Consider the following 26267-nt stretch of genomic DNA (forward strand, 5'->3'; position numbering starts at 1 on the left):
GTTGTGTCAGTGCCATTCTGAAGGCCTGAACTGAAAATGGATTTAAAAACCTATTTTTCTTTTTTTTTTTTTTTTTTTTTTCCCCTAATGTGGAACATTTCAGTGGGGTGTCGGTTCCAGTCAGGAAACAGCTCCTGCAGGTGAAAGGCAGAAGGTTGAATATTTCACCTTCCTGCAACAAATATAGTTTTAATAACACCAACTGGAAATTACTATTTCGGAGTGGGAGTTCTTGTGGCAGGAGATCCAGCGCTTTATGCCAAAGACAGGATTTCTTGCTCTTAGCTCAGAGAGCTGCATGGCCTCCAAAATTAAATTATTCTTACAGTGACGGGAAATGAAGAGACGTCCTCATTGTGGGCTTGATCGTGTCAGCAGGACTTTGCTGGCATGAGGCAGTGGTACCGCTGGCCTCCTGCTGATCTCTCCCATGAAGATCTATCAATATCATCTTGATGATCCTGAGCAAGTGAAGAGAGAGGACCACTGCTCTCAGAATTCACCAGGAGGCTTTGTTGCACAAAGCTGTCATCTGAAGGCTCTCCCATCAAAGCTGTTTCAAGTGTCATCAATTGTAATTATTAGGCTTCAGCTTACCCGCCTTGTGTTCTGGTGAGAGGTCTGTACTCTGCTTTGTGACACTACCGAGTTGTGCTGCAAGATCCCAGAGGGGTGTCAGAGATCTGAAATGTGGAAAAGCAGCTTCAATGAGCTGTTCTAATCAGTTTTGGAGCTACTCTGTAGGGGGAAAAAAAAAAAATGTCACAGCTTGATCTTGGCCTCTTAACCCTTTCTCCCCCTGAGCATTAGGGTAACATGCTCTCAAGAGTGCATTCTGCATGCTTCAAACCACTGAGGTTTAGTTTCAGCTTTGCTTTTTCCATCAGGAAAGTCTCACCTAAGAAGTTCTGACCCTTTGCTCTCCCCTCAGTTACACCAAGGGCAGTATGTGTGGGATAGAAGGGCTGAATTAAACTTGGTTGTAGGGTTATGGTTTTTTTTTTGTTTTGTTTTTTTGTGTTTTTTTTTTTGGTGTTCGTTAAGGAAGTTACCTTCCATCAGCAGAGCCGGGCAAAAGGAAAAGTGAAGCAGGCTAGGGTGGGAAGCTCCAACCAGCCTTTCTCCGGCAGAACCCGGAGCGCTGAGCGGGGTGTTCGCTGCAGCGCCGGCGGCTGCTGCCGCGCTGGAGAAACGAGAGGAGCAGATGCTTCACGGAATAATAAAAAACCAACCAACAAGAACAAAAAAACAAACAAACAAACAAACCCACCCAACCCTGCTGCTTTTTGCTTCACAACAAAAGTGAGTTAAAGCGCGGGGGCTTCTTGCGGCGCCTGGGCCGCGCCACCCCGCCCCGGCGGCGCCCGCCAGTGACGTCAGCGCGCGGCGACGCGCGCAGGCCGCACGCTGAGGCTGGGAAGATGGCGGCGGGGGCTGGCGGGTGCCGGGTGAGCGCGGGCCGGCGGCCGCGGGGGAGCCGCCGCCTTCGCCGAGGGGCCGCGGGGCTGAGGGGAGAGAAAGGGCGGGCGGTGCCGGCAGCCCCGGGGCTGGGGGGGTGCCGGGAGCGGGGCGGGGGGGGAGCGCCCTGGTGCTGCCGGGCCCGGTGCCCCGCGCTGGGATGGCGGCAGCCGCCCGGAGGGGTGACCCGGCCGCCGGCTCCTTCCTCTCCCTTGCGCTGCTGAGGTACCGGCGTTGCAGCGGGAGGGCCCTGCCCGCCTCGGCCCGGCCCTGAGCGCTGTCAGACCCGTAGTGAGGGCGCCCGGGGGGCGGGAGGAACCGGCCCCGGGCTCCTCGCCCTGCTGCGGGGCCCCCGCCTGCGCTGCCGTCGAGCTCAGCAAGGGGATAGCCCGCGCCAGTTTAGCCCAGATGGGTCTCGGAGCTTCCAGAGTGTTTTCACGGAGCTGCCTTTGATGCTGAGCTCCGCCGATGATCTCTTGCAAGCTTTAAATTTAAACACGGCTTTTCCGCGTGTTGAGCAGGTGAACGGGTGTGTGGACTGAATGCGAAGGCACTGGCTTTAAAAGCCACTTGTAATGCGACTGCTTTGAAGGTGATTGATCTTCTTTTGTGCCCAAAGTTAAACCTGGGATTAAGCATTTCTGCTCAGTAGCATGGAAGAAATGTGCCTTTTGGTCAAGAATGGCAATCAGATAAATTCATCAGGCAGTCTACCCCAAGTTTTAATGCTGTTCTTACAGTTAATACAGATTTTTAAGGTATGCATTTAATATCTAGCTTATTCTTGCATGCTGCAAAGCCTGGCCTCAGTGATCACTTGGGCAGCAGTGTTAAAAGATATGGAGAATGTTTCCTTCCTGGATATAAAATTGACACTTTAAAGTTCAGCAGTCCAACTTACGTATAAATACAGAGGCAATAAATCAGAGGGAGCTGAATTTAAAAGATGTGACTTAATAGGAGTTAATGTAATGCGTGTCTTTGGGGCAGCAGGATATATGGAGCAATCACACCATTACTTCTCAGATGTAAAGTCTGGTTTTAGCTTGTGGTGTTTGGCGGTGCTGTCACTGAAGCCACAGGACCAGACAGTGTGGCTCTTTACAAAACCTTTTCAACATCTAGGAGTCTGATAAAGAGGTGGACATGTTATTGTTAGCTTGAATACAGAATTCAGTAATCTCAGTTTACAGGTAATTGTCCAAAGGTTTTTAACGGCAAAGCCCATTTGATTTGTCCATGTTTTGTTTTGTGGGGTTTTTATTTTTTAGGATGAGCAGTTTGAGAGATGGTCTGGTGGAGAAAGAGCTTGGGTGGCACAATTTGGTAACACAGGCCCATCAAGAACAGGAGGTTAGTTTGAGGTAAAAGGTGCAGCTTTTGCCTGACTGGAAGCCAAGGATAGGCCAAATAGATGTTCCCAGGATGTCGGAAAGAGGAGCTCAGTTAGTGCTGAGGGACCATTTTAAGGGAGTCAAGACAAGAATTTATGAGCTCTGCATAGTCTGCTTTCAGTATAGGATGATGCACGGATGGGTTGGTTAGCCACATGATGCAAGAATTTGCAGCTTGTGATCTCAGCAAGTTGCAGCAGAATTTCTCAGTGATCATTCTGTGTATCTAGTGTATCTTTTCTGTTCTGTGACTTGAGGCAAAAGGTGTTTGTCTCTGACTTCAGGCAGCACAAATACATACAGAGGCATCCCGGGTTTCCTTCACAGTTGAGAGAAAGTTATGTCTGGAGCCAGTTTTCCTAGAAAAAACAATATGCTTCTCATCACTACCAGATGTTTCAACTCGAGGATGGATTTACTTGTGCATCACCGTTTTCATGAAATCAGGGTTCTGTGAAGCATGTTTTCTCAAGTTATTGTGGAAAGTGTATTGCCCCATTTTGGACTGGGACTTTGGTTTTATCAAAATGAACTTGTAAGTGGATGTCATGCTGCACAAACACGTAACAGAATTTTTATGGATGACTTCTCAAACCAGCCTCCAGTGTTTCCTGGCAGCACTTAGGATGTGTTTCTAGAAGACCAGTGAATATCATCTATTTGCAGTGTTCTTTTCTTTCTTGGCTCTTGAAGACTGCAGTCACTTTGTATTGTGCGCTAACCTGATCTTATGTTTTCATTGCAGAAATGTCTCATCAGTGGCATATGGCTTATATCCAGAAGATACCCAGTTCCTGCAGTCCACAGGGGTACAGTGTATAGAATGAGCAGGCCTGTTTTAGAGATCAATCAGGTTGGTTAATGCCTGATATTTTTTTTTTATTTCAAGCTGAAACTGGCTTCCTATTAGAGTTCTGGTTTACTAGATGTGGATATGTTTCTGAGAAGCACAAGTTCTAGGTTGAAAGTTTCCCCTTTTTTAGATATATCTGATGAATTCAAGGAATTTTATAGTAGCTTAGTCCAAGTGACAGAACTCAGGAGTGGTGCTCTGGTAACTTCATCTGTCAAATTATTCAAGCCTGAACTAACCTCCAGAGTTAAACTTCCTCTGGAGAAGCATCTCTTTTAATGGCTAGATAGATGTACTTCACAGGGCATTAGAAATGTGTTGGACATCTGGCTGTTTTAAGGGTTATTTGCTTCTTTTTCAAGGTAGCTATATGTTTTCCACATTTAGTAAGTTAGAAGTGACCCAGTACTTGGCTTAAGTAAATCTACCTGCTGGCTTGAATACTTGTTTAATTTAATGCCTCTTTGGTTTCTACAACATGTAATGATTTTCTTTAGTCTAGATGCTACTCTACTGGAGGAAGAAAGGGTTTTATATCAGGTTTTGTGGAGAACATCAAACAGGAATTAGCAAAAAACAAGGAGATGAAAGAAAGTATTAAAAAATTCCGAGATGAAGCTAAAAAGTTAGAAGAATCTGATGCTCTTCGAGAAGCAAGGAGGAAATATGTAAGTCTTCCTCATGTATTCATTTGATGCTTTCATTGCCCAACCACTGAGCTGTTACTGTTCTGAATGTAGATTTGAATCTTTCTGCAAATTAACTGTTTAGTTCGGCATGCCTGTTTTTATGAGAAGTTCTGCTTGGCTGGAAATACTGACTGGTAAATGGATGCCTTAGAGTGTTTTAGGTTTTTTTAGTGGAAAATCTTTCCAGCAGAACCTTCACTGGATTTCCCAAATAATGAGCAGATAAAATGACAACACATTAACATTGGCAGTGGTTAAATAGTTCTTTTGCATTGTTTGAAGAACTGTAAGCACCATTACTTGCAGAAATGAAATGCTGATGCTGGTTACTCGAGTAGTTTACTCCCGAAGATGTAGCTCTTTTTGTCCTTAGTCACAGTGTTAATGGGGTGTGCTATGTGCTAAACTGTTTTTGAGTATTTTCTGTCCTCATAGTTACATGCAGCATGTTTTTTTTTTTCTACAGAAAACCATTGAATCTGAAACAGTGAAGACCTCAGAAGTGATTAAAAAGAAACTTGAAGAAATAACTGGTACAGTTAAAGAGGTAAAACACAGCTATGGAAGAACCTTTCCCTAAGGCAGTTCTGCTCCATGGTTATGCGTTTTGTGTGCATCTGAATTACCACACGTCTTTTTCTTGGTGAAAGGTGGTTGTTATTCCAAAGGTGATCTTTATTTGTAATCTTTAAGGCCAGAATGATTAAAAAAATTGCAACAGTAGGTTATGATAGGTTTCTTAGTTAGTGTATGATCAGAGGACAGGCACTGTCCAGTGATTCCTTTCAATTTGGAGACTGGAGATGGTCCTTATGGTTCTGCATTGTCTAGCAGTAAAAAAACCCTCAAGGTGGTTCTTACATAGAGCAATGCTGGAAGATCATCCTGGAAGTTCTTTAGGTGATGTAATACTCTTCACACTGACACTTTTTGCTACTAGTGTGATAGGGCTTTTGGCTTCTTACTGCATGTTGGAAAAGACTTGAACATCAGAAGCTCCAGGTGTTGTAAGTAGAAGTGCTGGTGGTATAGTTGAAGTGCTCTCCTCTAAGTTAGCATGCTATAAGCGACCCTGTGGCTCCGTGTGTCTTGCGAATAGAAAAATGCCTGGAGGATCAGGCATTGCAAACCTAATCGGTATGATTGTCTTCCATTTGAGTCTCAGAGTTTAAAGATCACTGTGTCTACGTAGATCTGCTTTTAAGCAATTGAATTCAAGTTATTTTTTAGTCTGAGACTAAGCACTGCAACTTGTGCTCATTTACTTAATTTCTTGTCTGAGTTCATCCAGGCAGCAGATGTATTTGAGTGTTTAGTATGCTACGACTTTTTTCGCTTAGAAGAAACTTCTGAGGGGTCTTCCTGATCGTATTTTAATTATGGAATAAATCAGGTGAATGTGGCACCTGCAGAAGCTGATCTGCAGCGTTACAGTATCTGTAAGTTCAACTGGTACAAAACTGGGCAGTCCTCAGCAGGGTGCAAGACCTTTTATTCCTTTTTCTCCCTTTTCTGCCCCCTTCTCAGCATGGGCACCATGGTGAAGTCAACAAGTCCACATCCATTCACCATCTCCCCCATTGCTTCCGGAGGAGACAGGGAATGCCTCGCAGGACTGGGCCTGCTGGAATCAGCCCGGTGATTCCTGCCTGCTCAGGCTGCAGCAACTGCCCCCAGCCTCCAGGGCTGCCACGAGGAGGAGAGAGCAGATCTGGTTTTACTCACTCTTTTGAGGCAAAAGTGCCTGGTAGTCAGCTGGCTCGAAGACCTGCTGCTGGGCTGATTGTTACCTGTCCTTCTGCTGTAGATCTGTCAGTAGCCAGGAGGTGGCACTGAGCTAGAAGAGTTGGAGAAGGGCTGTTGTTGCAGTGTCTGCCACTGACGGTTACTCCCAGGCACTTGAGTCTTGTTTTTCCCTCCTACTGATGAGAGTAATTAAATCAGCAGTGACTGAAGACTTACAGCTCTTAAAAGGCAGTACAAGATTTTCTGCAGTAAGTTACAGCTGAGATGTGCTTCTGGAGGCTGTTCCTTATTTGTCAGTTGAAGTGCATGCTCATAGCTAGGCTGCTTCAGAGCAGAGTGAGCTGAGCTTTTTTCAGTGGTGGTTTAAGATCAAAGCCTCTGTGATTGTTCCCAACACTTGCAGTCAGGTGCAGGACCCCTGCTGAGAAACAGCCAGTGAGGCACTGCGCTTAAACTCTGGGTGATATGAAGTTTCTGTGGACCCAGCCCCTGCTCTCTGCTGTGCTTCTTCACTCTCATTCTGTCTAAATGTGCTTTGGTGTAGCTTAACTGTGTGTACAGTTATGAGCTGGATGTAATGCTCTTTGCTGACGCGGACGTAACCCTTATATTATCCAAACTGTTGAGGGTGCTGTAAGCATCTTTCTTCGCCAAATCTCACTGAAAACCAGGGAAATCCATTTGTTACTGTTATCCTGTCATTTCCCTTCCCCTGAGGTTGTGGCTTGTGGCCCATCCAGGACTGGTTACCTGCTGACAGATTTCCAAGATCTTCGAGGATCTGATGTGTGCTGGTTTAGAAGGAAAGGGTGACCAGCTACTGGGAAGGTCCTTTTAACCTCTTGCATGTGAGATGCTGGCTCTGTAAACATAGCCAAAATGATGTATATGAAGATGGTGGATTGCGAAAAGCATTTCCTAATTTTGCAGGAAGAGTTGCATAGCAGGGAGCTATCTCAGCCTCTTCTGTACCTTTTTGTGAGAAGCAAGAAGTCCCTGGTTTTGTCAAAGCAAAGAGCTAGGGTGTTTTAACTCTGACATCATTGGTCCTTCTCTTTGATATCGAGAAAAATATATATTTAAAAAAAATCTATGGGTAGCAGCTGTTACAAATGTGTGTGGTTCCATGAGTAGCCAAATTTGTTATTCTGCACAGAGGTGTTGGATAATGCTGCAGTGCCAAGCTACGGTGTCCCGGTAAGTCTCCCCTGTGACATGTATGTTCATCTTAGGCTTGATTAGTCTTGTCATGTTTGCATTAGGAGGTCTTTAGCATTCACAAAGAAGAGCTACTCAAAATAAATTTTTATCTGTCTCACCTGGAATGACCTTTTCTTTCCTGTTTTGTTGCAGAGTTTGGATGAAGTAAGTAAGAGTGATATTGGCCGAAAGATAAAGGAAGGTGTGGAAGAAGCAGCAAAAACAGCAAAGCAGTCTGCGGAGTCAGTGACAAAAGGAGGGGAGAAATTAGGCAAGACAGCAGCCTTCAAAGCTATTTCTCAGGTACATAAGTCCCATGCCTCTGCAGGACCCAGCGCTGTGGATGCAGGTCATTAACATGGAAGTTATGTGCGAGTTTGTGCTGAGCATAAAATTGAATGCAAAACTCTTATAGCAAGACCTTGTGAGCTATTGAATAAGCTGATAAATTCCAGAGGTGTATTTTGCAGGCCTAGCATCCACCCACCAACCCTAGAAAAGTGTAAGCCTTGAGTAGCTGAGCTGCTAAAACGGGTAACTGGAAAAACTGGTTGCTGTGCTTGTGGAATAGGGTAGCAAATGTCTTCTGTAGACAGGTACTAGTGATGCTCTTGGGAACAAACTGGCTTGCTTAAAGCTCTCCTTTTCTTGAAAATATATAAGCGCTCATATGGTTTGATGTCACCCAATTAACTGGCAGTCAGCCTGACAAGAAGTGTTCCCCTTGACTGGTTTCTCATGCCTCCTCTGAAGCCTTGGCTTTAGCCCTTGCAAGAGGAGGTGCCAGGCCAGGCAGAGTATCAGTTGCATCAGTCATGTCAGTTCTTTCTGTGTTTCTAATAAGACATCAGCTGCGAAAGGTCACTTCTAGCTGTATCTGCAGATCACATTATACACCAATTTTTTTCCCTTTTTCTGTAATGGAACCTGTTATCTTACTCCAGCAGTCTCCTAACCTAAGAACTGTTTGTTCCTTCTATGAAGGAGGCTGCTAGGCCAGTCTTTATAAGCAGGCAATGATTTTATAGGATCTTAATGTAAATTTTTTCAGGCTTAAATATTTGTTTTCCCTATAAATGGATAAACCTTTTGGTTCATTGTCAGATTTAACTGATTCACAGACCTTTTATAGGCTGCCAACAGTTCTTGCAGCTTTGTTATACTTTCTAGTATGTATGTAGAATTTAGTATATTCAGTCTACTGCTTCAGAAAAATATGTTGTCTTAAAAATTGTAGTAGTGGTCTCATTTTGAGCTCCCCATTGCTTCAGTATGTAGGAGATATTTTATTTGTGTAATCTAGAGCTGCATGATACCCATGGGGTTTTGTGTTCTGTTCTGTTCTCTGCCAGGTCCCTCAGTCTTTTATAGTCAGTAGGAAAAGACTGAGTTTGGAGCTTTATATTTGCTTATCCTTGATGTTTGAAGTCACTTAAATTCCATTTTCTGCTTCATATCAGATCTCTGGCAGCTATTCTGTCTAGGCCCTGAGCACTGTTGTAACTTTATTCAGGAAGGAGTCACACTGACTTCCAGTAGGGGAGGACAGCTTATGCTGACAAAGTTGTGTTGGACACAATTCCTGCATAAAATAAAGTTGAAAAATAACAGCCCCCATAAGGCCACATGATGCTTTAGGCTACATGACTTGCATGTTCTAAATAAAACTGCAAGTTGGGAAAAGCTGTATAGAGTGTTTATAAAAAAATCCCTTTCTGCCTGCATGTGTCTAGTTGTAATAGAAAGGTGTACTTACTGTCCAACGGATCTTTTGTAGGTACAGTCATTAGAGAAACTACTGCTCAAAAGTTCAGTAATAAAAGTAGAGCAGCCAAGATGAAGGAGAAACACTAAAAATGCCCTTTAGTCCCAATCCCTATTGAAGTGTATGACAAAAATTCCCAACAGTGGTTGTGGTAGGATGCAGCTTCCTCTTGGCAGAATCACATGTTTATCAGTCCAGATTTATCAAGTCCTTCTCTTGAGGTAGCCCTCACCCAAGAGGGAGAGTATCTCCTATCTCTCCTTTAGTATAAGCTGCACTACTGTGATTTTTTTTCACATCTTTTCTCTGGTGAAAACCAGGCTCCTTCAAAGCTATTTTTTCAGCTAGAAGGTATGTAGAATTCTGTTAAAAGTGAGGCTTTGTTTTTCTTTTGGGGAAAGCAATACTTACATTTGGGCCTAGAACCTGGATTGTATAGTGGCTTTGCAGTTAGTTGTTGGTGTCTTGAAGTCTTTCTTTTCCCCTACTTTTGGATACTAGGAGTCGTTCTCCCTTTTACCTGGGGCTTGTCATTCTATCAGCAGCTGCTGGTTCTTGGGGGCTGATATGCCTGCCTTCCTCTGACTTGATTTATTCCAATTTAAACTCTGTAGAGGTTACCCTTTATCAGCTGTAAGGTTTGACTGTGTCCATAGCTTCTTCTGTATTGGGGTTTTTTTCTTCAGGTTGATTCAATACAACCATCTGTTTGCTGTCCTAGACTGTTAAGCCTTGGTACTGGTGTGTTTGTCAGTAGACATCAGCAAAGCAGCGTTTGCTGAGTAAGGGAGAGGAGAATAACTCATGTTTTGTTTTTTTTTTTTTCTTCAACAGAAGTGATTTTCACTTTCTGGGAAAGGGCAGGAGGAACGTTAAATCAACCTAATAGGGATGTTTTCCTTTCAGGGTGTAGAAACCGTTAAGAAGGAAATAGATGAAAGTGTTTTAGGACAGACTGGTCCTTATAAACGTCCGGAGCGACTACGAAAAAGAACAGAATTCTCAGGCGAGAGGATTAAAGAGGAGCGAATATTCGAAGCTAATGAGTACGTATTGGATGTAATTTAGGGTGAACGTTTCTGTGTGTAATTTGATAAAAGCTTCAAAACTTAAGTACGGCTCAGAGATGGTTAAAATCCAAGTGCTGAAGTGAGGCTGTGGGGCGAGGTGTGACCTGGCAGAACAAGTAGGTCTGAGAGCAAATTTCCAGCATAAGTTGATGGTACAGAATGTTCTGATAGTGAAACTGGGCACTTAAAATTATAAAGTGGGTATATGGTGTTCTGACATGGCTTGGACTTGCGCATGTGTTGTGTTTTCTCAGTTCTAACATCTTGCTATTGAATTATGTTTGGCAGCGCTAAGTCTGCGCTGCTTTGCTTTCTCGGCTGCCTTGCCCCACTAAGTCGTGTATCATTTCGGTGGTTTATCAGCCTCAGTGGTACTGCATGCTGCAGTGATATTCGTCAGGATGTCCTCTTCTTTATTCTCACTCCGTTGTACGTTACCAGTTCACAAGCACCCATGTCTTCTCCCCTTTCTAGGGAGGCCATGGGTGTGGTGCTGCATAAAGACTCAAAATGGTATCAGCAGTGGAAAGATTTCAAGGACAACAATGTGGTCTTCAATAGTAAGTGTTCCAAAGACAAAGGAGTAGCACATTATTTTCCCTGTTCTGATTCTTGCTGTGTTGGATCTAATGCCATCTGTGCAACTAGTCTCAACATAATGCAAATCATAGCCATTTTTTTTTGTTGTAGCTGTTGCTGTGAGGTGGTGTGAATGGGAGGTAGGCGTAGTTGACAACATTGCAGCTTTTCCAAGCTGCTCCATCTGTGTTCGGACCCCTCCCCCAGGCAGGCATTGGTTTTGATCAGTCCCTGCTCCCTGTAGGTACCAAAACCTGCTTTCGCCATTGCTTAAAGAGAACCAAACTCTGTTAATTTTTCTATTTTTTTCCACTCTGGCACCGGAAGGAGGCCAGGGCATGCATGTGTGCATGTCACCAGGGAGAGGGCAGGCAGATCTGTTCTTCCTGACCTTGAGCTTATAATGAGGAAAAATCTTGTCTTCATTGAGGTGGTTGCTGTTGTCATCTGCTTAGAACTCTGGAATGTGTGGGACTTTGCCTCCTTTCTGTTTTTATTGCGAAACCTAAAAATGCTGAATATCTGTACTGCAGTGGGCAATAGCTTTTGATAGTTATCTAGACACATAATGTTTCTGAAGAAGCCCGAGACCAGAATCCTTCAACAAATCAAAATAATCACTGCCAGTGTACTGCAGGGTAAATGACTTGTTAAGGGAAAAAAGACCGTGTAAAAGTGCAACATATAATGAACTTTGGATTGTGCATCTTCGCAACTTTTTTTTAAAGTGGAGCTCCTTGGGGAAGGTATCCAGGAATGGGTTTTTACATCCCGTTTGTTAGCCTTTCCAAGGAGAGATGCTCATAGCTCCTAAAACTCCTCACATGTTGTATCCTTCACTCCTGTACCATCTGCACAAGCTCTCTTCGTTCTCCGGGTTTTATGCATCTTTTCAAGATTGTGGTTTTGCAATTCAGGCAACATTGCAGATGTGGCTGCACCAGGCTTTACGGTGTGTGCTCTTCCTTTATGTACCACCTGTACCAAGGACACTGTGTGTTTTTTGGAAGGAGTATAAGCTTCAGGGCAGGCTTCCAACTGTTAATTGACGTGGTGGGAAGAAGCTTCCCTGCAGGGCCCATTATCCTGCAACTGCAGTTCTGGTCCATCTGATGGTGTGATGGTGTCCAGAGACAGATAATGGCTTGATTGAGCCCTTAGTTTGTTGCAACAATGCCTGCTTGCTTAAATGGTGGCTTTTTTCTTTTTTTTTTTTTTTTTTTTTTTTGAACCCCTGCCCTTCTTTTCTGTCTTTGAGAGTTTGCTTTGCAGGAGTTCTTCTTCCCCATCAATGACTTCTGTAGTTTTGTGATATGCTTGGCTTGCTTGCTTATCAAAGTTGAGAAGTACATAGAGCTGCTTAAAAACTGCATCTTTAGTGATGTCTTGCTATTTTATTAAAAATTTGCAAGGTTTAAGGTCTATTCCTGATTTTGATAAACCCTCCCCCCTTGGCCCCCTCCTCCCCTTAAGCTTTCTGGTGTTGGTTTCATGTTGTGTTACCCTTTGTAGCAGGTGGAATCAAAGGCTGTCAGCAGACTGTTACTAGTGTAAGCAAGTCTAGTGTATTTTCTATCTGAAAATCTGCACAGAAGGTCCAGAGTTTCTGGCAGCTGAAGTCTCCTAATGAGTTACTGATAGTTAAGAACATTGCAGGAAGATGAGGACAAAAGTAACTTTTGAAATGGATACTTGTTAATCAACAAAGAGATTTAGAAGGGAACTAGCAGGTTTGATCTGCAGTCCATTGCATGTTGTTTCCTAATTCAGGAATGTAGTAAAAGGACACTGCTGCTCATGTGTCTTCTCCTTGCAGGGTTCTTTGAAATGAAAATGAAGTATGATGAAAGTGATAATGCATTCATTCGAGCTTCCAGAGCTGTCACAGACAAAGTCACTGACTTAATAGGTAATGTTTCATCATTGCTGCGAAAGTGCATCTCTAACCTTTTAGCTCTGTTCCTAGTGACTGTTCGTGCTGTTGTCCTCCATGTGTTACTAACCTTTGGGGCAGATTCTGGAGCTTTATAATACTTTGCGTGGATCATTATCCAGTATCATGCAGTGTAGCAACCTGCTACTGGATCAGAAGTGCAGTGTGATGACAAGTGCGTGTGTGGGATAAATCTCAAGCATAACCTAAAGTCTGCAGTCATTCCCAGGTTCCTTCCCTCGTATATAACCAAGGGTTTTTCTCTTGTTTTCTGGTGACAGTTGTTGTGCCACCAGTCTCACTGAATTGTTTTATTAGGAGGATTGTTCTCGAAGACAGAAATGTCTGAAGTTTTGACAGAGATACTCAAAGTGGATCCATCCTTTGACAAAGATCGTTTTTTAAAGCAATGCGAGTATGATATAATCCCCAATGTCTTGGAGGTAAGGTGGGGGTAGAGTGTGATGCATTTGTTTTATTTTTTTTCTTTTACCGTAGCATGGGACATTTTTCTTTTAGCTTTCTGATGCTAAAATAAAAAGCTGGGACAGTATTTGCTTCTCAGGCATCCAGCTTTGTGCAGAATATGAGATAACCTTGGAAAAAGGAAGCTGGATCACATAAAATAATTTAGTTTAAAACCGTATTTCATAATTTAGTAGACTAGCAAGTTTTTTTTCTGACCTCAAAAACAGCTAACCATCTTCTCCCATGAGAAATACGGGCATCAGAAGCATTTAATAATTTAATAGACTAGCAAGTTTTTTTCTGACCTCAAAGACAACTAACCAACTTCTCCCATGAGAAATACGGGCAAACTGAAGTAGGTGAATGAACAGTACTGGGCAAATGGTGATATCAGATATTGGTAAGGGAAAGAATTTGGTGTGTATATGCTACTGGATTCTAAATGATCTGTGACTGTTTGGGAAGAAGAACATTTCATGACAAACGGTTCAGTGAAAATAATTCTGGCACTAGTCAAGTGTGTGGAACTTAATGTTTTTAAAGGCTAAAGTATAAAGACATACAGAGGAATAACACTGATGAAGGATGTGACTTCAAGTAAATAGGGATGTAGTTCCTTTCACTGTAACAGTGTCAGAAAAGACAGAGTGAAAGTAGGGGATTTGAAAAAGTACAGCAGAAATTGTTTTGAGACATTTGTGTGAGACTAGAAAAACTGAGGCTGGAAGAGATAAATGCTAAGAGAGAGCAAAGTGTTATTTTCTCATCCTACGGTACAGTGCAGTGAATGATCATATCTCAAACTGATACATGCTCATACACATGTGGAAATATTTATGATACTATTAGTCGTGAGGTAGCATTATAGGTTGGATAAAAATACGAACATTCAAACTGATGCATAGTAAGACTTTGTCACTGCTGTCTTTGTAGTGACTGACATGTGTATCTGATCTGTGACTGGAACTGTAATGTCGACAGTGAAATAAGACAGACCTGTCATGGTGAATCTGCTTTTCCTAACGGTGCCATGTCACTAAAGCAAGCTGCAAAAAATGGGCTCTTGACTCTCAGAGAATGAATTTTTCACAGGAGAGGTTTTTTTAAACTGTAGGCAGCCAGCTTACAGATACCACCAACTATGAAGATTTATAGGCATTATATTGAAAAATGCCCTGCCACATATAACTAACTTTATTTGAAATCTGCTGAATTCCCAACTTCTGTCTTGTTATGAATTCCAGGTGTTTATTACACCGTGTTTTAAAGAGAAACCTTTTCATGAGTTGCAGCGTGATTCTTCTGTTCATTCTGTGCCCTCAATTTTTCTCAGTCTTGAAAACTGTAGATCTGTGTCTGGTTTGTACTCTTGCTTCTGTTAGATCCGACCTAGGATTTCTGGGTAGTGTGCGTTCTGCTGACTGTTTGGACAGGAAGGGTTAAGATAGTTTTCATCTTAATTATTGAAAGGTTTATGTACATCTGACTCCGTACATGTGTGTTTATAGACGTTCTTATTGCTGTTCCCCTTTGAAGCTTCTATCCTTATTCAGGGTTTCACAAGATGTAGGATTTAAAGTAGTTTGCTGCCGAAAATTTAAACTCTGATATAAGAGGTTTTTTAAAATGTTCATATTTTATTTGATTTTCTTCTCTTAGGCTATGATTTCTGGAGAGCTTGATATCCTCAAAGATTGGTGCTATGAAGCGGTAAGTAGAGCTACTAAAAATGTCTGAAAAGGTTATGATTCTCTCTTGTAAGTAGGTGTATTGTGCTTTCTTTGCTTGCAAGCTGTCCAGCTGTTACATCTGTGATGTTGCTTACCTGCTTTGTCCAGCTGCTTCTCCGTGTAACATGCTCATACTATAAAACACTAATGCAGTCAAGTGTCCATGCTGGAATTCTGGAATGCTTTCCATTCTGGAATGGAGAAAAGAGCTTCTTTAGGGACGGATAGTAAATCAAGAGCTAAGCTCAAACTAGTCTAACTAGCTCCAGTTCTGCACTGCCCTTCTTGGTTTGGATGGGCTGTAGTAGAGCCTGTATCCCAGATATGGGGTGAGAAGGTGCGGAGACATTTGAGCTGACCCAAAAAGGCGATGCTTTTCTGCTTACGGAGTCAAGCTGTCCCTGGAGCTACTACACAAACACAGCTCCACTGCAGTATCCCAGCAAATAATCCTGGCATGCTGAAGTTTTCTCTGAAATTGCAGCGTAGGTGATCTGCAACCTGAATAATTTCACTGCAGAAAACTTAATTTTGTTTTGTTGTACACAGACTGGTTTTGTTTTTATATTGGGATAGATTTTCAGTATTGGATCCACTTCTTGAAACAGTGAATATGAATTTGTTGCAATTCAGTGATTGTATTATTGTCCACTTCACTTCACAAAAGCAGATCATTTCCTGATATGTAGATGGAGACTTGTTCTGGTCTTCATGCTGCTCCAAAATAATTGTGTTGTAGGCAACGCAGAGCCATTAAATAAAAATTTAATTGCTTAAAGTGGACATTCTCCTTACTGATCACTGCCACCAGAGGGCTGGAAATGCACATGCTGGAATAGGCAATTTTTTGCATTTAATTTTATTGTTGTTAGTTGTGATTAGTGTCCTTGTAACAATATTGCAGTGTGTAAGAGTAAGATATTTAAAGCAGTCTGAAAGTAAACAAAGTTCTTTGTTGATTCAAGCATCCTTTGAAATGACACCATAGAATTCCTCTTAAATCTCTAGAGGGAAGTAGCAGATTTATAAGACAAAAAGCAAACCCTCTAAGCTAGTTGTAGTTATAAATTAAGCTCCTAAGTCAAGAATCATCTGTAAAATAAGCCAAGGGAGGAAATGAGAGTCCTGTTAATGTGAATCCAGGAGATAAAGGCTCTTGAACAGAATCATACTGCAAGTGTTAAGTGTGTGTTATTGCTCACAAACCAGTAAAGCAAAAGCTTATTTAAGTGGCAGATATACCAACCGAGCTGCAGGCTGCTGTCAGCCCACTGGCTTGTGGATCATAGAGCTGTCTCTGCCTACTGTCCTCAGAACCCCTGATCTATATCTCCAACCTCCTTCTAGTGACTTTGCCAGTAACTTCTGTAGGGTATTTGCATTTAAATGTTTGTGTTGAAGGTTAGAAGATCCGTGGAGGGGAGGTAGGTAGGGACTGCCTCCTGTTTGTTTGATACCTGCCAAGAATATGGTGATAATGCTGGAAGCGAATAGAAATTCACTGTCCCCAACAACAGTTCACAATGCATAAATAATGAAGCATATGTGCATGTGCCTAAAAGGAGCCAGGAAGTGCTGGTCTGCCTCCAGGGTCTGGCTGGGTATTAGAAAAATAGCTTGGTTCCCAGACTGTTTCTCCTCATCTGCTGTCAAATCAGAATCGCAAGTGCCTTGGCTATCAAGTGCCCTCTATGTACTCTGTTGTGACTGATGGATCTCCTGTTCTGGACAGGAGAGCTGGGATTTTTTGTGAGAATTTGCTTATGTGAAGCCCAAAGAATTCCACATAACTGTTTGATACCTTGCAAGACATATGTGTTCAGCATATTTGCAAAATGACTTTTATTGTTACCTTTTTGGTGATTCTCTCTAAGCAGAAAATCCTTTTTTCTTTGTGACTGAACAAATTCAAATGTGTAACACAAGTTTGTTGCTTCGTTTAGACTTACAGTCAACTTGCTCATCCAATCCAGCAAGCCAAAGCCATGGGTCTCCAGTTCCACTCCAGGATTCTTGACATTGACAACATTGATGTGAGTGTCCTTTTCCATATTTCACCTCGGGGATTGAATTAGAAACTCATGACCTGAGGGGGGGTGTTTCTTCTTTGTTCTGACTGATGTCTTTTTGCCTTGTGCTACCCTGGTATTTGCCATTTCTGCTAACAGAGGAACAGGTCACTGCTGCTGGAAGGGAGAGCTCATGGGACATTCACTACTGTGTGATCAAGCCCAAGTTACAGCATTGTGGCTTATCTCCTCTCTGCCGGGCACCTTGGTCTTAATTGCCAGCACATAGATTGAGAGAGGCTAATAATAAAGGCAAATAGCACCGACCCAATGCTTTCACGAAGGGATTTGTTGGTGCTTACTCTGGATGGTAACGCGCGGTACTGCTGCGACTCAAGGTTGTGCAGTGCAGGAATGGCTGTTGGAGAGACTTAATTGCTGTTCTGGATGGCTCTTGATGAGCGGGGAGGTAACGGCTGTGAGCGGAGCTGTTGCCTCCTTAGGAGCAGTGCTGGTAGTTGGGGACTCTGGCCAGATGTCTGCACAGTCACAAAGCTCTCTGCGTTCCCCTTTATTAACGAGCCAGAGGTGTTATTGTTCTACTTAGCAGTAAGTCTACCGTAGTACTTTCATTTAAGTCTTTAGTGTCATCTGTCACTGGCCCCCAAGTTTTCTTTTAGATCTTTTTCTTGCAATGACAAAGGTATCTCAAAGAAATTATCACCTTTAGTCAGGCCTTTCATATCGCATAGCCAGCTTTGCCTCAAAGGCAGTGTGCAAGGAGAGGAAGGGAACAGGGCAGCTGTGCACTGGTGCTTTAAAACACGTAAATAGTCTGAAGTCAGATCTGCTGTTTGCCTTTGTCATCAAAGGTGCTAACTCAAAAGCAGCAACATTCAGTACATATTTCTGTTGGAACCAAGTTTTATGGTGTACTTGTCCAATATACTGCAGCTGTGCAGTATTATGCTCAATAAAATTACAAGCTGAATCCATTCAGCTACCATAAAGCCAAGTGCAGGGTCGTTCCTGTAGGAACAGAGAACACAGTTAGAGCTATTTAATAGGGGTTTAAACCCAGTGGTGATCTGGTCCAAGGTAAGGAGGTGGAGGATTGGAAGCTTTCAGGTAGAGATGGATATGGAGTGTGGTAGTAAAAGGATGCTGTTCAGAAAGTGAGAGCTGTTCCAGATGTTGAGTGTATTGGCTGGCCAGATGTTTCTTACTTGTGGTCACATCCCTGCAAGACAAGAGGTAAGGAAGAGTTCAGCAGCCATCATGGAAAACCAAAATAACAAAATCGGATGTCATTGGTGGTTTGCTGAAAGAAGGACTACTGATGGTGACTTTTCTTTACTGCTACCCCATGCAGGAGTCTCTCTTTTTCTGCCCACATCATTAAAAAATGAGTGGGTGCAGGAGAGCTCCAGCAACCTGTGAGGAAATGCCCTACAGCAGGAGACTTAATTTGACCTGGGTAGCCCTACAAAAGAACAGCGGGAACTGACTTGATTAATGACCACATCTCTTCACAGGGAGCAAGATCATCATCTACAGGGCACCTCCTAAAACAAAAGGCTAACGTCTGGTCCCCTTCCTAAGACTGTTTTGCCTTTTGGTCTTGACAGGCTTCTTATTTTCTCTCATCCATCTGAGTTCAGAGGAAGCCATTCCTGCCACTTTGGTAGCTGAATATTAACTGTAAGCATGTGCCAAACGAGCAGGAAAATTTGTGACATCTGCAATTCTCTTGATAATCTTCAGCAATAAATAATGTGGTCTAATAAAGCTAAAGCTATGGAAGTAATAAACAAGATTGCTTTTTTCTAAGCATCTTATCTAAATCAAAGGTTTTTCTGTACTGTTAGCATCTAGGAGACTCGATTTCATTGTATGTTAAATAACTTTTTTCCTCTGTAGGTGCTACTTAGCATAGAGGTGAGCACAGATTCTGAGTGGTGACTGGAATAACATTTCATTATTAACTTGTTTTAGATGCCTGTATTTTTGCATGAAATTTCTTAAGAAAATTACTTCTTAGCTGGAAAATGATTGATGTGGAACATAAACGATTGTAGTTCTTGTTATGCTGTCTGTATTATGAGAAGAGGGGATAAAGGGTGTTGTGTGTTTAAAATTTTAAATGTGTTTCCCTAGAGGAGATTTATGGGAATATGTTGAGCAATCTCATCCAGAAAAACAGTTCAGTGAGTTTGGGGAAGAAAAAAACAACCAACAAAACAAAAAAACACGTAGAAGATTTAAGAGAATTCACATGCTGCAAAAGTGGCAGCATTAAAATTAAAATCAAGTCTTTCAAACATAAGCATCTGAACTCATGTTCCAGATACTTGCTTAAGCACTTTCGACTTCACTGGACAGCTACCGCCTTCAAATTTAATGGAATTTTGGATCCTTGATATTTATTAGGTCTACTTATTTGGCTGCCTAAATGTAGCTTTAAGTATGTGACTTGTGAAATGGAGTTTCTGAACTTAGTGTGTGTGGGGTGATATAAATACTGTCTTGATTATCGAGGTTTTTTTGGGATCCCACTACTAAAATATAAATCAATACCAGTGTGGAAGTCTTGGTGCCTTTAGGGGCTACAGCCTAGTCAGTGATACAGTCCTCCTCCTCCTCCGTGCAACCCACATGCAAATTTCTGTTGTCAAAATATCAATGCCAAGTGGCGTCATATAAAGTATCTGTCATGGAAACTGGTCTGACAAAGAGCTGTGAGATCTGGGTTTGATACTTGGGTGGAAGGCGTCACGCATTGCTGAATGAGTCAGGCCAGCTCCAGAAAGGCGGCGTGGACTGGGGGGTGCTGCGAGTTACTGCAGAGCCAGGGAACCGATTCCCGCAGATGAAGCAAAGGAGCACTGCAGTAGTGCTGAGTGTTCCTCAGGGGAGAGTAAAATAGAAGTATAAATATTTATATGTGCCTTTGTGAATTATGGTATGGTCTTGTAACTGTCTCTTGTGATACATTCTTTATTACGTGGTAAAATGCGATGTTTCTGAAACAGTGTCTCTCATATACAAAAGAGTATAATCATGCTACCTTAAGTTTTAGGTAGTATGTTTACCTTTTGGGGTTACATAGCTGGTAACTCCAGAGTTACTGAAGAGCGAGATATTCTGTAGCCTACTGCATTCCCACAAAGGAGACAAAAAGAGGCTTGTGTTTTTTAAGAGCACAGCTTTGGGAAACAAAAATTCTTCATTCCTCTTTGCATTTCAGTTAATAAGTTCTTTAAATATTTAATGGAGTGACCATAGATTAGAAAAAAAATCCTGTCAAACAAGAAGTTTTCACCTTGAAGTCTTTCTGTTATTTAGTTCTGCTTATCTAGTTCAGTGCAACTTCATGCCAAAGAGTCATTTAAAGCAAGACAAAAAATTTCAGTTGCTGTACTTTCTTAAGAAAATGTAATTTTTTTAAGAGCAGGGTTTCTTTTATTTTTGGTTTCTAATTTGGAAATCATGGAAGAGAGCTTGTTCATGTTTCTAAGATTTCTAGACTTGGAAAAATGATGGAAAATTTCAGAACAATTTTGGGAAAGCTTTTAAGTACAGGGAGAATTTTCTGGGAAAATGCTTTTCATCTGTATTAACCGAGCAGATATAACCTGATTAAAATAACTAGATTCAGCTCTGGGAGAAGATGGGATTGTCTGCAGTGACAAGCCATAGCAGTTGTGTTAAATACTTGGATGTTTTTACATTAATCTGCAGAAATTGTTTGTTTTCTAATGAAATTTTCTTTCATTGCAGCTGGCTATGGGGAAGATGATGGAGCAGGGACCAGTATTAATCATCACTTTTCAGGCTCAGGTCGTGATGGTAATTAAGAACCAGAAAGGGGAAGTGGTGGAAGGTGATCCGGTAAGTGATGCTCAGGCACTTGGTGTGGTTTCCTTGGGTTCCCCCCATAGCCACCTTGGTTGTCACGGGTTCATCGGGGTGCGCCTCGAGCAGTGGGTGTCTGCACAGACTCATTCTCTGGCACGTGTCATATTGCATCTTCTGAGTAAGGTCTTGGTTCAGGTTAGTGTGGGCTGTTTAGTCCTGTCAGACTCTGGAAGTGTTGCAACCTATTAACTGAGGATTATCGTATATGAGGAGAGTCTGCAAACATCTAGAATGGACAAAGGAAGGGAAGTTTTAAAATTGCAGTGAGGAGAGGAGCTGGAGCTCTGACCACCAGCAGTGCTTTCCTTTCCAGTTGCTGCTGTGCCTGGCCAGCACACTCCCTGACTGCAGTTACTGCCCGAGTTCTGCTCCTTTGGCACCCTCTGGGACAGAATTGAACTGTCCTGCTGTCGGTTAAAGCTCCATCACACAGCTTTCACCTGATCCTCTTCTTTTTTTCTCCCTTTTCCTTTCATGAAGGGTGCTGTAAGAACAGAGCACAAAGGTGTTTGGTAAACAGCGTGGGAGCTGGGATTATTTAAGTCATTTGCAGGAGATGGGGAAAATCACTGTGGAAGTTCATGTTTTCGGCTGCTGCCTCCCTACACCAGTACAAAATATCTTACAGTGCCACAAGCCTTTACTTACTGAAACTCTCCCATAGCCAGTTGTGTTAAATGCTGTACATGGTACAGGCTTCTGATGGGAACCTCTGATGCAGGGTGATTTGTGCAGCAAATCTCTGGCATCTCTGGATTTAGCTTTTAACACTGCCGAGTCCAGCCTGCATATTCTGTTGTGAGTGATGCTAAACTGACCCTGTCAGATGTAACCACAAAATATGCTTGTTACCAGAGTTAATGACACAGCAGGCTCAAGGAGCCCGTGTGTTTTCTGGAATATGTTTTTTCTCAAGTGGCTCGCTATCCAGACAGCTCTGGCTTGCATTGTGTCTGTGAATGTTTAAGTGGCTTAATGATATATAATGGGGGGCATTGTGAGATGTCTGGAGCTGGCAGTTTCTATCAGACTTCCATTAAAATTAATACATGCATTTAATAAATATTGGCTTTTTGCAACCATTCTCTTTAGTCCAGGCTGTAAGTTTTCAAAAAAGGGACTAATTTTAATGATGGGGCCCATCTGCACTGATTTACAGCCTGTCACATCAACTGTAGGGGAGGAACAGCTGATATAGTGATTTTTTTTGCATTAAATTACTGCATTCCTAGAAGATAGATATTGATGTGATAATTATTGAACAGGATATCAAAGTCTGTTTGCTGTCTGATTTCTCTGGAGCAGCAGTGAATCAAGGAGATGCATTAAAATTCTCCATTGGAAACAAAACTTCAGCTTTAATCAAATGTCAGACGCAGGCTGGCTGGTAACTATGATTTGGTGTTAACTGCTGAGCTGCTCCTGCGGAGTATTGAACAAATGACGTTGAAGGGAAAAGGAGCCTCAAATTGTAAACTCTCTAAATAGAAATCATATGCTTGTAATTGCTGCAGTATTTTACCTAGTTGCAATTGTTCCAGTTCCCACTGCTGTGCTGCAGGCTCCCCCCACAGGGACATGTGGGGAGACCAGGCAGCCTGTGACGGGGTCGGACCCGGTGTTGTGGTCGTTAACGCAGGGGATCCCCACAGAGCACCACAAAATCAATCTGGGAAGATGAGGCCTTCGACAACCCGTCGAGCAATGCTGCAAAGTCAAGGGGATCTTTTAAAAATTAGGTCCTGAAGAACTGTGAGACAGGATGCTGTTTGTCATAGCAGATTGTGGGATTAAAGGACAAATTTTCACCTTGCATGCATGGCCACGATAGAAATCTGCCTTTGGGAGTCCACGCATGTCTGCTGTCCCACTTTCTGTGAATATATGCAGCAGCATGCACTGTACATTGAGGATTAAGATGCACCCTATTAATAAAAGCACCAGGTCAGAAAACCAGAAATCTCTCCACTTTGGAAACACGTAATTTTTATGTTTCATCACGTCTCACTTCCAGGAAGAAAACTGTGCTACTTGTTCAGTACTGCATGTTGCAGGATTACCAGCAGCTCTTAACTTTATCTGCTGTTCATCCCTTCAGAAATCCTATGTTCAAGAACATAAAGTTTTCCAGATGTAGCAGAGCTTTGACGCTGAAGTGTATAATTAACTTGCCATTCATACACAATCTTACAAAATTGACTTTGAAAATCATGAATCACAGAATTCAGACGAATTAAGGTTCTCCTGGCAATGTTAAATCAGTTGTGTTACCCACTTCCTCTTGAGCTTATTCTTGGTGTTTTATACTCGGGAAAGATCTGTTAGCATTGCTGTGGCTAGTACCTCAATGTACAGCCTGTCTTAAGCCTGCAGAAGTTTTGTTTTTCTTTTCTTGTCCCCTCTGCTCTTCCTTGTGACATATCCCAAACAGCTGTATGACTCAAGTTTTCAATCACTTTTAACACTTCCGAGCAGAGCTGAAGCAAGTTAATCTTCTGAAACACTGAGCAAGAAAAAATTGGCTTTATGATATGTGATGTTTCTAAAGCATTAGTTTTCTAATGACTGGTCTGGTACAGAAAGTCTCCCCTCTCACATTTGTGCACATAAATTATAACCTATAAAGATTCACACATTCGATCAAAAATGTAGTAGTTAAGTACAGATCTGGGAGCTGAGCCAATGCACAGTCTCATCCCTCAGTGATACTTCTTTATCTGAGGGAAATACTCTCCATGGTTAATGGTTAAATGATAAAATCAAAATAAGCTTTGATTTGCAGAATGGATCTATGACACTGTGCCAGATTTGAGCTCCTGGCAGCCCAGTCTCTGATGGGCAGTGTCACCTCTCTCCTCAAAGAGGCAGAGACTTTGTCACGGGTAGCTGCAGTGACTCTTCAGGGAATTGTTTTCATAAGACCATGAGTGGTGGCCTCAGGATGTGCTGAGGTATGGCTTTCATCCTGATTCACTTACTATGAACAAAACTGCTGGCATTCTCATTACATGCATCAAGGATGAAAAAGCTTATAGTTCTGTTTCAGTCTGTAACCCCAGATGGTGAAAGCACTGTCTGCACAGCAAAGATTTGCTTGGAGAATCGATGTGTCTCTGGCTAACGCAATGGCTGGACTTGGTATGATCTGGTTTTCATGGATAAATGTTGGGTTTTTTAACTCTCTGTCTCTCCTCAGACCTGGGGATGGTAATTTCTGGTTAATTTGAGCTGCTCAAATGGAAGTGTGAGAGCTGGTGATATAGCTGTGGGGAGGGGACGCAGCTCACAGGCTGATGTGTGAGAAGCAGAGTTACAGCTGCAGGAAAGAGCCTGCCCTTGATTGAAGGTACAGAGAGAGCAGTACATCCTGGAGGCTGAACCAATTTGAAACCAGAAATTTATGTTTAAAAATAAGGTAAAATATTATCAATCCTGGCAGTGGTGCCAGTTGATGTATATCAGCCAGGAAACACTAATTCTGTTTTCGGAAACCAAAAGTTGATCTGTTCCTGACTATGAATAGTTTCTAACCACAGTCTAGTAGATGTTGCTGGAGCTATCCTTATTTGAGACCTCCGGGCTTAGAACCAGAGGGCAAAATCACAAGAACAGTCTCTGGAGGAAGTGAGGAGCGTGTCCTCATCAGCTCTGAGCTAGGAGGTCTGTGAGCATCACGCACGCTCTAACGACAGGATTTTCCTTCCAGGACAAGGTTCTGCGGATGCTGTACGTGTGGGCGCTCTGCAGAGACCAGGATGAACTCAACCCGTACGCCGCGTGGAGGTTATTGGACATTTCCTCATCGAGCACTGAGCAGGTTCTCTGAGAAGAATTGCATCCGAGGGCTTCCTGTACCTCTCTTGAAGCAACGCCGTGTCTGAACTTGCGCCAATCTGCTGTATGATGGACTGTAGGGGAAGAGGCTAGGTTGGTTCCTTTTCAGAAGAGCAGGCTATTCGGTGTGCCCTCGTTATACCAACCCCTATAACGAACTGGACGAGTCTGACGTATCTGCCTTACGCTTTGCTGTGTAGTATTGCACTGTAAGGATGTATGGTAGAGTTCAACGCGAACGGTCTGAGACACTAGCAGCTGCTGTTGGCTCCTTTTTTAATTGTGGCTGAAGGAGGCTGGTTTGGGTATGTTTCTCAGTGCTTCCAGTGATGGACAGAGGTGTGTATCATGGAGTGAGATGTGACAGGTCTAATTCCCATCTGCTGTCATCCTCTGGTGGCCTCAAAGCATCCTTGAAAAGATCTTAGAGGTGCTTTTAAGGCACACTGTTCTTGGCTAACATACATTTCTTATACAGAGTTGCACCAGTAAGCCTTCTGTTGCTGCAGTGTCTTGCACTTTACCAAACCAAATACAATCAGGACTTTGCACATGACTCTCTGTTGGTGTGGAGTGGAGGTGTGGGCATCATCAGGCAGGTTCTGAGGTCGGTTGCAGGGGTGGAGTTTACTGCCAACGATAATATTTATATATCCACAGCTTTGCAGGGGGAATGTTACTGTTTCTGGTGTTCTGTTCCTTGTGCCAGCTGGTACCACTTAAGAGCACACAACTGCTTTTCTCTGTTGGGTAAATCTGATGGTGTGGAGGAGATGGGCTGTAACTGGCTATGAGGAAGCAGGCAGCGTGCTAGAACAGTGAGCAGGAGTAGGGGTGGACAGATGAGCAGCAAATGAGTAAATAAAATGCAATAACAGGTAGAACATCACCTCTTGTAGCTCAGGTATTTATTAGGTGAGATGGGAAAAAGGGTGCAGCTCACACCCCCACTGCATAAAGTGCATTCTGAGCACGGCTTTCTTCTCCAGGGGGATGGCACACCTGGCCTGGGGGTCCCCGGTAGCCACTGGAAGATGTCAGAGGGTGAGCTGCTGGCACACTTACACAGACTGTAGGATTTGGGCTTCTGCTGAAGGCTCAGTTTGGGAGCTGTGATGTGGGTCGATTTGTCAACTGCCTCCTCTTAATGGAAAGTGAGGTTAGGGGAAAAAAAAAATGATCGTGGAGTAGGAAATCAAAGGACTGATCTGCTGCTGTGTTCTGCCTGTGCAGAACTTCCTTGACGTTATGATTAAAGAGAATAATTGCCAGTTCTTCCTTCTCTTCTGAGTGTCCAGATCAGTTCCTTTGAATGTCAATGGGATTATCTCCCAGCCCTTGGGTGAGAGGTTTAACTCTAGCAGCTTTCTTGGAGTGAGAGACAGCGAGTGCGGCAAATTCAGTAGCAGAGTCTGTCCTGTCCCCTTAGAAGATGCCCAGACCTGCTGTCTGGCTGCCACGCTGGGTGTTTCTGCCGCTCTCAGGACAAGCTGCAGGTGGGACGTGGTCCCTGCTGCCTCCCTCACCACACAGTTTTCTCACTGGTGCTTTTGCCAGCGAAATAATTTCAGATTTTTACTCAATAGTTTAAGTACTAGTACAAAAACTAACGAGCTGAACA

General features: G+C 42.9%; 1 protein-coding gene across 1 annotated transcript; it reads left to right on the plus strand.

Moving 5' to 3' along the window:
- The first annotated feature begins 1380 nt into the window (after positions 1-1380).
- On the plus strand, positions 1381-25920 carry TIMM44 (translocase of inner mitochondrial membrane 44). Its single transcript, XM_032993951.2, has 13 exons — positions 1381-1448; positions 3598-3705; positions 4203-4373; positions 4861-4941; positions 7494-7643; positions 10012-10151; positions 10650-10735; positions 12571-12663; positions 13006-13130; positions 14815-14865; positions 16829-16918; positions 20675-20785; positions 24519-25920. The coding sequence occupies exons 1-13, from the start codon at positions 1422-1424 to the stop codon at positions 24636-24638; spliced, it is 1353 nt and encodes a 450-aa protein (XP_032849842.2). The 5' UTR covers positions 1381-1421; the 3' UTR covers positions 24639-25920.
- Positions 25921-26267: the final 347 nt, after the last annotated feature.

This window comes from Tyto alba, unplaced genomic scaffold (assembly GCF_018691265.1).
Source record: "Tyto alba isolate M040663 unplaced genomic scaffold, T.alba_DEE_v4.0 Super-Scaffold_20000042, whole genome shotgun sequence".
Lineage (NCBI taxonomy): Eukaryota > Metazoa > Chordata > Aves > Strigiformes > Tytonidae > Tyto > Tyto alba.